The 12,205-nt window shown below is 33.8% G+C and overlaps 2 protein-coding genes across 2 annotated transcripts; both read left to right on the top strand.

Moving 5' to 3' along the window:
• Nucleotides 1-3,177: 3,177 nt before the first annotated feature.
• Nucleotides 3,178-7,516, top strand: LOC111406680 (zinc finger MYM-type protein 1-like). The gene is made up of 6 exons (XM_023036067.1): nt 3,178-3,416; nt 3,964-4,188; nt 4,237-5,955; nt 6,070-6,196; nt 6,776-6,826; nt 7,385-7,516. Exons 1-6 carry the CDS (start codon nt 3,178-3,180, stop codon nt 7,514-7,516), a joined length of 2,493 nt encoding a protein of 830 aa, XP_022891835.1.
• A 609-nt stretch (nt 7,517-8,125) lies between these two features.
• On the top strand, nt 8,126-11,535 carry LOC111406688 (UPF0481 protein At3g47200-like). The gene is made up of 5 exons (XM_023036074.1): nt 8,126-9,487; nt 9,879-9,961; nt 10,362-10,394; nt 10,787-10,902; nt 11,451-11,535. Exons 1-5 carry the CDS (start codon nt 8,215-8,217, stop codon nt 11,533-11,535), a joined length of 1,590 nt encoding a protein of 529 aa, XP_022891842.1. The 5' UTR covers nt 8,126-8,214.
• The last annotated feature ends 670 nt before the right edge of the window (nt 11,536-12,205 follow it).

A 12,205-nucleotide genomic window follows, 5' to 3' on the forward strand; every position in this document is an offset into this window, starting at 1 on the left:
ATTTAGTTACCAAACTAACGGAATGGAACTGTGGAAGTCTATAGATGATTCTATAAATACCACACAGTTTAGGAAATAAGTTATAGAGTAAAATGTAACCAACGTATTTACTCGATTTTGGTAAAAAATTAAAAAAATAATAATAAAAAAATAAAAAAATCGTGTTTTGAAATGGAAAACGAGTTTCTGTTTGCGATAAAAAGGGAAAACTGCAATATGGTAAAAGTATTATTTATTTTTTTTTTTTTTTAAGGAAAGTGACTAAGATGATATTTTCTAGAAGAATTGTAATGAAAAACTGAATCCTTTTGCAATTAGGTAAATGATTCTTGCAATAAAGAAAGAAATTTACCAAAAGATTTCAAGGGGTCTTTCCATAGATTCATGGCATTGCATTGACAATGATTTTGTTTTGGCACCAAGGTGACGTGAATTTGGCCGAGAATTACCTGCATCCATAATTATGAGTTTGGAAAGTGAAATTTGTTAGAGACAAACTATGAAAAATAACGATTTTCTTGTAAATGATATGTTTATTAGTAAATGACAATTGTATTCCTACTGCCCTAAATATTATTATAATTTTATTTCTAATCCTTTTCTATAAATATGGAGTTTTGGTTCTGAATAAAATACATACAAATCTATTGACTTAATTTTACTCTTTTTTATTTTTTTTTTGTCTCTTTTCATAACACGTTATGAGCACAATCCTCTCAAAATCAAAGTGAATTAGATAGAAGATAATAATTTTTATAAGCATTACCATCCGTTATGTGTATTGAAATTAATTTGATGACATGTGAATTTTTTTATATACATATGTATTAATTCCCTTTTTTTTTCCAATATTGAAAATATTGACATACAAAAGATGAATTGATACAGTAATTGAAATTAGGGGAGCATTTGTACTCTTTTTTGTTTGATCAAGTTTTGTTCTACTGAATTTTCTTAACAATGTTTTTAAGGGGGAGTATTGTAAATGGTACGTTTATTAGTAAATAACAATTGTATCATTACAATCCTAAAAATTATTACCACTATATCCCTAATCATTGCCCATAAATATAAGTTTGATTCTCAATAAAAAAAGGATTAGTATATATGTACTCACAAAGTTTGACAAAAATGGGTTACACACAATCATGAAAAATGCGGATCCCACATGAATTCAAAAATGCCGGCTGTGTGGTCCACATCCCTATTGTGAGTGTAAGTAAAACTTTTTGTACAAAAGTATGAGTTTATGTAGTATGATCCATAAAATAAATACAAGTCTACTGACTTCTACTCTCTCTCTCTCTTAGTAACATATATGAATTTTTTTATTTTAGTTTTGGTAGGGAGAAGTTGTACAAGAGAGAAAAATATTGTGTTGTGAGGCTTTCTCAGTTGATAAAATATTCTTTTCATGTGATTGATGACGATTTTGTGTTTTTCTCTCTTTCCACTCGTTTACGTTGTGCTGTTGGATTTTTTCACAACAATGTGGATGGTATCGGTGTAGAATTAATTTAAATGTTTCTTCTTTCCCCAAGCGTTGTCATCAATTGTTAATTCTTTTCCCCTACAAATTTGAATCTTTATATAAAAAAATTTAAGTTCTATATTTATGGGTCTGAAAGCAAAGCTGTGTATGTAGCTGTGTATATTTTAATTTGCCTGTGTTATCATGCATTATTGTTAAGATTTTCTTCTTTTTCAAATACTATTGCAAGATCCTGATTTAATGCGTCACATGACTCATGAACTGTGCTGTGGTTTGAACATTTAGACAAAAAGAGTAGACTAAGCGTGACGAACGTTGTGTATTTTATTATGCATGTCAGTTGGGAAAACAGTATATCACTTGTCAAACCAATTTAAATCAACTTTTTTTAATGGTCTGAGTCAATTTAAAATCACGGTTTAACAATGTTAAAACATGTACCGAATAACTTAAACCATAAATATTAGTTTGAGATTTCATGTTAAACATAAATAGTAAAATTAAAAATATTACATATCAAAATTCTATAATTTTAATCATTATAATGCAACAACATGATAGAAACATTTTAACCTCATAGTCGATACTAATTGGCGTAACATCTTCAATTGTAGCACGAGAGTTATTCTCTCCATAAAAGATAATATCATTCGTTATAGTTAAATGATATAAAACAACTAATAAAAGAAAATGAATAAAAATGTCAAATACGGTAATAGCTTAATAACTTTTTGTAAATCATCCAGTATGATAATGCATGTCAATTAATTAACTGCGATTGAGTTTGATTGGATTATGTTTAATATGAATGTATCTTTTTAATTGTGATGTCTTTAGTTTTAATTGAGTTCGGTAACATTGAAATTAATTTATTTTCAACTTTCTTTTGTAAACAATTTGACGTTTAAAACGATTTGCAAAAATTGAAACCTAAACCAAACCACTTCGAAGCGGTTTGGTGGTTTGGTACGGTTCAAAACCAAAACGTTAATAGATCCACTAGACCCAAACCAATGATTTCAAAAAAATAAAATTCAATTTGATTTTGTGATTTAACGATTTTGTTGTTCAGTCCTAGAATGTATATATAAAAATCGTAGTTTACCTACTTCAATTATAATTTGAACATTACCAAGCTATCTCACCTTGAAATCACCGTGTTTAAAATTCTCAATCATGGGTGCAAACATTGGAACGGGAAAATGGAATTGAGGAAGAAGTCATAATAATCAATGGTTAGACAAACTTCGAAACTAGAGAAAGTTTAGTTACCAAACTTTGGAATCCGAAACTCGTTGATTCTATAGATACCTTCTAAATATTTCTAGGGTAAAATGTGACAAACTTATGTATGTTGGGTTTCAGGGGCGGATGTAGCTTATGACCAGCTAGGGCGGCCACCCTAGCTGGCTTCATCGGAACCGCCACGTCGACCGTCGGAAAAAACTGCTCTAGCTGGCTTCACCGGAACCGCCATGTCGACCGTCAGAAAATCGATTTTTTTCCTCCATAATTCAGACGTTCAGTGGCTTGGGTGTTGCCTGTTGGGCTGTTGGCTCTTGGGCTTCATTTTTTTTTAAATCCGGCCCAATTAAAGATGCCCAAATGACCTGCAGCCTGCTTCACTCCAATATACCCAGATTTTTACAATTACAACCTGAAGGAGAGTCAGAGGCGCAGACACAATGACCATATTGAAGATTCTCAGATTTTTCCCCAAATTACCACCACCCACCATTACCATTTACCAATCTAGGGCTCTCATCGTCTTAGTCGTCAACCGGTCCCCCACTACCGCAGGCCACAATAGCCAGCAGACGCTGCAGCGCCACTCGCCAGGTTCGCCAGATCGCCACCGAGTCCAGACGTCCAATGAAGCAGGCTGCCCGCACAGCGGCACAAGTCGCACTCTTCTTCAAAAAATGCAAGATTCTTTTAGACTTTTAGTTATTTGATGAATTGATATTGGGTGATTCTGATTCGTGATATTGTCATATTGATCTAATTTTCCAAAAATCTTGGATTTCATTTTGGCTGCAAGTCTACAACTCCAGGCTCTAGCACTAAATTTTTTCACATTTTTATATATTTTGCAATACTTGTGGGAATTTATTAAAGTGATTACTGATTATGTGAACTTCGAAGTGAATCTGTGAATGAGTTGAAAATGCTATTGTACTGCACTGTGCACTACTGCATCGGCATCCATTGGACAATTTGGACCAGATTTTAATTTATTTTCTTCTGTAATACTATTGTACTGGATCCTATTGTATTGTCTATTGAGCAAATGAAAATGAAAATTGTTGAATTGTTGATCATCAGTGGAGGGGATTTTTTTGTTGAATTGTTGATTTTTTAATCAATTGTAATTGAAAATTAAATTGGGGCATTTTGCAGATTATGGAACGATTTTTTCAATCGAAATGAAAGTCTATACCTAGTTCTCCTAGTTCTAGTTGTGCTTCTAGTCCTGCCACTACTTCTAGCCGAGCACTCGAGTTGTTAAATAGCATAAAGAAGTCTCAGGCTCAATTCAATGTAGATGATCTTATATCTAATCCAGGAAAACGTCCCCCTATCGAGTCATATGATCCTAATATCAGAGATGATGTTAGGATGACATATTTGCAAAAAGGTCCTTGTCAACCACATGGACATGATTTTCCAAGAAGACGGATAGGAAATGATAATAGGTGTTTTCGAAGAGAATGATTTTTTGAATTTTATTGGTTGGAGTACAGTATAGAAAATGATGCGGCTTATTGTTTGCATTGCTACTTATTCAAACCAGATAGAGGGGGTCAAGGGGGTGGACATATATTCACTAAGACTGGCTTTAGGGATTGGAAGCTCAAAAGTACATTGAAAGATCATATCGGGCTCATTGATAGTGCTCATAATCAAGTTTTTGCAAAGTGTACCAATTTGATGAATCAAAAGCAAAGTATCTCCCATCTTATTTCTAGCCGAAATAGTAGTCAACAAAAAAATTTTAGGACAAGGTTGATTGCAGTGCTAGACTGTACTAGATTTCTCTTGATGCAAGGATTGTCATCTCGTGGTCATGATGAATCGAAAGAGTCTCTTAATAAAGGAAATCTGATTGAGCTACTAAATTGGTATACAACTCGTCGTAAGAAAATTAATGAAGTACTATTTAATAATGCTCCTGGAAATGATCAAATGACTTCACCAAGCATCTGTAAGGATTTGATTAATTGCTGTGCTGTAGAGACGACAAAGTCTATGGTCAATGAGATGGGCGATTCCTTGTTTTCAATTTTGGTTGATGAGTCTCGTGATAATTCTATAAAAGAACAAATGGCAGTTGTTTTGAGGTTTGTTGACAAAAGTGGACAAGTGAAGGAGCGTTTGTTGGGCATTTGCCACATCGCTGATACTTTTGCCCAATCATTCAAGGATGCCATTGATGCAATATTTTCTACACGTGGGTTGAGCATATCTAGTCTGAGAGGTCAAGGTTATGATGGAGCAAGCAATATGTCAGGTGAGTTCAATGGCTTAAAAGCTTTAATTTTAAGAGAGAACCCATGTGCTATGTATATTCATTGCTTTGCTCACCAGCTTCAGTTGGCAGTTGTTTCTGTGGCACATAGGAACGTTATGCTTAGTGATTTATTTAACATGCTTGCTATTATTGTGAATTTGGTTAGTGCATCATGTAAACGTATAGATGCTCTTCGAACAAGTTATCATGTTGAAATTCTGGAGATGCTTACTATTGAGGAACTTTCTGCTGGAATTGGTCAGTTTCAAGAAATGAGTTTGGCACGTCCAGGTGATACTAGATGGGGCTCACATCTAAAGATAGTTACTCGCTTTATTAGTATGTTTAATGTGATCATAGATGTTCTTGAGAATATATCAGAAGACGGCATAAGTTTACAACAAAAATCAATGGCCATCAGACAGATGGACACTATGCAAGATTTTCAATTTGTGTTCAGTCTCCATTTTATGTTTAAAATTCTTGTAATTACAGACGACCTTTCACAAGTCTTACAGAAAAATGATCAGAATATTCAGAATGTTATGAAATTATTGAAGTTGTGTAAGTACGCATTGCAGAACATGAGAGACAATGATTGGGATACTTTGTTGAGTAAGGTAATTCAGTTTTGTGTTGATAGACATATTTCAGTGCCCAACATGGATGATATTGTAGTATCGAAAGGTCGACCTAGGCGTGCAAGTCATCAGGTGACTTATTATCATTGTTTTTATGTTGATTTATTTTGTCATGTGATAGATTCAATCTTGCAAGAGTTGAATTATCGTTTTCCAGAAACAACTACTGAGTTTTTTACTTACATTTCGTGTTTAAGTCCAAGAGATTCATTTGCAGCTTTTGATGTATGTAAATTGGTACGACTTGCTCATTTATATCTTATGGATTTCAATAGTGAAGAGCTTTTATTACTTAGACCTCAACTTGACAAGTTTATTATGCTCGTGAGAATGGATGAAGCTTTCTTCAACCTCAAAAGCATATCTTGTGTAGCTTAGAAGTTGGTTGAAACTAGAAGTTCTTGTTATTTTCCATTGGTTTATAGGCTGATCACATTAGTTTTGATATTACCTATGACAACTGCAAGTGTTGAAAGGGTATTCTCTGTTATGAATCTAATCAAGAATGATTTGCGCAACAAAATGGGAGATGAATTGTTGAATGACAATTTGGTAGTTTACATGGAGAGAGATCTTTTTATAAAACTTGAGAATGAGACAATATTGCAACGTTTTCAAAGTATGCGACCACGTAGAATTCAATTGTCTAAATTTGCAATTTCAGAATAAGGTTGTATTGTATATATTTTTTAGCATTTTGGGTTGTATTAAACTATATTTTCATATGTATATATTTTCTAGATTTTAGTGCATTTACATATATATTGAATAATTTTTAATATTATTTAATCTAATTTTAATAAACGATCGGCCGCCGACCGGACCGGGCTTTTACGATCGTCAATAGTCAATGGTCAAAGTCAATCTCCGCCCTAGCTGAATGTTGATGCTAGATTCGCCACTATTGGGTTTAATCAAAATTTGGTAAATAAAATAGTAATATTGTGAAAATGAAAAAAGAATTCTAATTTGGCGATGTAAAGGAAATAAGGTAATATATTCCTTTTCATTAAGGAAAAGAACCAAGATGATAATTTCTAGAAGTATTGTATTATAATAATTTTTGGAAGTATTCTATCATGATAATTTTTAGATGTATTGTATTGAAATTGAGAATCCTTTTGCAATTAGGTAAAGGACTCCTACAATAATGGGAAAAAAAATTTACAATACGATTTCAAGGTGTTTCCTATAGATTCATTGCATCGCATTAAGAATAATTATGTTTGGCACCAACGTGACATGAATTTAGAGAGAGATATACATGCATCCAAAATTATGATAGCTTAGAGGAATAAAATTGTTGTAGAAAAACTAGGAAAGATAACCGTATGAACTTATGTGTCCTAGTTTTTCTGCAAGAAGTTGTATTGAGTGAGGAAAACATTGTATCACGAGACTTTTTCAGCTACTAAAGTATTTTTCTCATGTGATTGTTGATGGTATGTTGTATCGTGTTTAATTATTCTTTTTTCTTTTGACTCAATTTCTTGTTTATGCTATGGGTTGGTGGGATTTTTCCTCAACAAGGTGGATGGTGCTTGAATTTTAGAGTCAAATTCATTTAAATATGGTAGCTGATTCACTGGCATCAGATGGTTAGGACCATTGTTATCATCAAGAGTATGGACCGCTCGATCTATCATAATAATTTCGTGTCTTTGCATAGCAAATTGATCGTTATGGACTTCCTAGCTATTAGAGGACATTATTTTCTTTCTACTTGCATTCACTATATAGGAAGTAGTGCTACTTCATTTAAGTTTATGTCCCCCTTCCTATTGTTCTCGTGAGATTGATTCTATAAACAGTTGGAACATCCCAACCATCCCTTTCTTGGTGGAGTCAGAAAACTCACTGAGGCTGTATTGATGTTTTCCAAAAAATAAAAAATGATCATGTTTTCCTGTGAAAAAATAAATAAATAAAATTGACCAAATAAAGATTGACCAACGCCAAAAGTCATATTATTAATACATGATGCCCGCTGAAAATGGAACATTGAGGCAGTTGGCTATGAAATGTTAGCACATGACACAATTTTTTATTAGTTTTCTTCGGCATGCTGCTGCATTCGGTATCTTACGTAACACTTACAAGTGGTATTTACAATTTCAGAATTTTACATGTGGATTATACATTTTGCATATTTCTAATGCTTTTCCAAGACAATTAGCGTTCCCAATGTACTGAAATTGTTAGTTGGAAAAATTTGTTAGGTAAGAACAAATTGACTGAAAGCAACAGCCTGGGCAATAGTTATTTGGTCAACTAGTTGATTCTTTTACAAGTAATAGTTGTCATTGTCCTCTCTCCATTTGCACTTACCTTTCTTCATTCCTTCGCTCACAGAATTAACCATTTGCTAATCAATCTCAGTGATCTCATCGCTCGCAAACCCAGAGCTCTACTAATCAAGTGCCATCAGAATCCTATCAGATCATTCTCATTCAGTGTATATCTCCTTTGTCTTTTCCCATAAAAAATCTCGACAACAGCCGTCTGAGAATTCATCATCAGCCTTTGCAGAGATATAAAATAAATTTATTGGTAATTCAAGGTACCTGTTTATGATCTTCCACAAACAGTTAAAAATGTCTTGGACAAGAGCTGACAGTGTCACTGTTAACATTGATAATATGCTTAACAGCTTGTCTTCTACACCTCCAAAGCCCTCAATGTTTAGAGTTGGTGATCATTTACGCAGCATAAATCCAGGGGCTTATGATCCAGAAATAATAGCCATTGGCCCATTTCACCGCAGTAAACCCAACTTGCAGAACATGGAGCAGCACAAAGTCAGGTATCTAAAGCTGTTTCTTCAAAGAAGAAATGGGTCAAGGCTAGAAAGATATGTTACCACAATAAGACACTTAGAAGATAGGGCGCGAAAATGTTATGCAGAAGATATCAAACTTAAAGAAGATCAGTTCGTGGAAATGTTGATTCTTGATGGTTGTTTTATCATCGAATTTCTCTATATGTTTCAACACATAGAACGTAGGGATGAGGATGACCCCATTTTCCAGTATGGACATATACAAAGTCATTTGCTTCATGATCTAATGGTATTTGAGAATCAGATTCCATTTTTCATCATTGATCATTTGTTCAACGTGATCAACATCAATGATCTAGACAATATCAATTCTCTAATATGGCCTTTACTACAAAATGGAATTTTCCCAGTGAATGGTCTTCCTGAAGTCCCTATTAATGCTCTTCATCTTCTTGGCATTGTACATGGCTTCCAGTGTTCTTCATTTGCAAGGATATTATCTCACTCTGGAAATCCAGATGACGTGATGAATATAAATTCAGCTGTAGAACTCAGTGAGGCAGGGATTTCCTTCAAAAAGTCGGAAGGTAATAGTTTTTTTCACATTGAATTCAAAAATAAAGCATTGATCATTCCAGAATGGGAAATTTCTGATTTAACAGAATCATTGTTCAGAAATTTGATTGCATATGAGTACTACCTCACCGGCAGTCCTCAAAAATATGTGACGGACTATGCATTCTTCATGCATTGTCTCGTCCATTCCCCGGAAGATGTAAAATTGTTGCGCCGTTCTGGAATCATTAGCAGCTTTTTGGGGAGCGATGAAATGGTTTATCATGTAATCAACCGGCTAGGCAAGAATATCATAATTTCTGATAAGTTTTCGTATTCTAATATTTTCTACTTTGTGAACCGTCATTGTCTCCACAAGTGGAATATATGGATGGCAACTCTAAGGCGAGAATATTTCAACAGTCCATGGGCACGCATTTCAGTCGGTGCTGCCATTTTCTTGCTTGGGCTCGCCATCATACAGACTGTGTTTGCCATTCTCTCATATCGTAAGTCACTGTAACACCTCAAAAATTTATAGAAAAATTTATTTGTACAATATGCTATATTTTTATATTTTGAAAGTTGAGGTGCTAAAGTGCAATATATAAAACTCAATTTTATTTTGGCCAAATAATTAGGCCTTTGATTGAGCCCATTCTTTGAAAAAATGCACTGTGTTTTGACATAATTTTAATCACGCATTTTTCAACACGTTTTCCATCAATACACTATTTAAAAATACATTTTTCGTCAAAATGGGGCTTAAACAAGGGCTAGATTAATCGTATATATTAGGCTCGAGAAAAAGTTAATTCGTATAAACGAAACCTAAATTATTGAAGTTTAAAGAAGTCAATAAATATTATTTTATTACTTTTTTTTTTTGTTTTGTGGAAGTGGGCTGGGTTGTGGGGTTGTTGAGTAAAAGCAGGATGTACAAATGTGTGTGTGTGTGTGTTTTCATTGATGCAAATGCAACCGTTTTCACGTAGAAAAAGTTAGATTTCTTTTATCATACTATATAATTTTTATGAACAAAGGAGTAGGCTAAAAATAAAGTAATTAATATGTGATTTTGGTTTTGTTTCTCCAAAAATTCGTTTGATCTAACAAAATAAGATAACGAGGTGCAGTTGTTTTTTAGCCGTTTTGAATTATTTTTTTGTGCTGTCGAATTATTATACTTATAAAAGCTAAAGATATGATATGACCATCGGATACCAAAGATATGATGTGTATTGAGCTTTTACTGATTTCTAAAGATATTGTAGCAATATGATATTTTGAAACATGTTTTAAATCTTTTATTTAGAACCACCCTTTTATTTTCATGTTCTATTGAGCATTCTCATAAACTCACCTTTTTCTTATTCCTCACAGGTTAGAATGTGTCGTAGGTTGGCAAGGGATGAGGTATAGTCGTATTGCCAGGATTCATGAAAATCAATAAATTAAATTCGACGTAACGTGAATGTGGATTTTATTTTCATCATTTGTATTAGTTTTATTATTATGTGAATTTGGGATTTAAGATTTGAAATACGGTTTATTTGGTTATGTTTTTCATATGTTTTATGTTATTGGTTGAACTAAAAATTTCATGTTGGGATGTTTGTTATGTTTATTTAATTATGGAAATGAAACTTTTAGTAACAATTTAAATATTAAAAAATTTGGGTCGGTTACAATTTGATATCAAAGCTTGAATTTAACTTTTACGTAGGCTCATATATTATTTCATTGCTCCAATATAAAAGAGAATGTAGGTTTATTCATTTTTTTTCCTGCTGCCGTTTTCATAATAGCCAGATTATTCTGCGGTTCGGAAAATGGTTATTTCCTGGTCATCAAGCTATCCTCAAAATATCTCTGTTCATCAATTGGATTTTGTTTCAATCTTGTCCAATTGTGGTGGACCCAGGCAAGTTAAAAACAAATATTGAATTCCCATTTTATCCTTGACAGAGCATGGAAATAAAGTGAAGTTACGTGAACAGTGTGTGAAAATATTTATAAAAAAAAAATGTTATATGAATTTTAATTGTTATGTGTAATAAATGACCAAGTGTTAAGACGGAAATTTTCATGATATTTTTGATAATTAACATTGGCGGACCCACGTGGGATCAAATGATCTTACAAATTTTTTATTTTTTTATGGCCCAGTTTGGCTGAGCAATTACCCAAGTGAGAAGCCCACAACTCACAACAAGTGACAAGCCCAAATCCAACTTACCCAATTATTTTTTTGATCCATTAGTTCCATTCCATTCCAATACGCACACCCCGGCCGGATGAAATTTGAACAATATAATCAATTGATTTACCCAACCCAAGACCTAATATTCCCAATTCCAAATTCCCAAATTTCCCAATGATCGTGCGTTGGTGAATGGTGCACTGAATCTTCTCCAATTTTACTTTCCTCTCTGGTCTTCCTCTTCTTGGCTTCTCCTCTCTCTTTGTCAGTTTTCCTCAATTTCTCTTCTGTTCTTCAACTCTTCGGTCTTCCCCGATTAGGCGCTTGCTGGCTGCTGTAGATACTCCATACTAGGCTATAGGACGGGAGTCACGGGACCTCACCTTTCCACTTAGGGTATGTATTTACTGTTACGTATTGTTATACTTGGCCAACCTACTTGGGCCTATGGCCTACTCAATCCGAACCACGTGGGACCTAGCCGAAGTGGCATGTATGACAGAGGTCCTTCACGTCGAGGCCCATATACCGAGGCCTGTGAGGATAGCCGAAGCCCTAAAGCAGAAGGATTATGTAAGTGACAGAAGCTTCCAAACCATAAATGAACGTCTTCCATGATTACTTCTCCCAAGAGATCTTCTACATAAAGATTTTGTTTAAATGATTAATGGAACATTTATCATAAGTGTACATGTCAAGTCTTGTCATTAGCATGGGGGTTCTACATAATCAATAAAGTCAAGGATGATATCTAGGATTGGATGTTTGGATTAAAGAGATGAGGCCACGTACCACCTCATCCAAGGGCTGCCATTTCACATGTATCACTATAAATACTTCCCTTGTGTAACATTAAAAGGTTAATACAAGAATCAATACAAGAAACCACACTTTACTTTCTCATTCATATTATCTTACAACACTATACCACTTCATACATATTTACATGCACATTCATAAGCACCGATTGGTAATTATTGTACAATTGGATTAAGAACATCCCGTCGGATTTCGAACGTTCTCG

This window comes from Olea europaea, chromosome 1 (genome assembly GCF_002742605.1).
Source record: "Olea europaea var. sylvestris chromosome 1, O_europaea_v1, whole genome shotgun sequence".
NCBI classification, from domain to species: Eukaryota; Viridiplantae; Streptophyta; class Magnoliopsida; order Lamiales; family Oleaceae; genus Olea; species Olea europaea.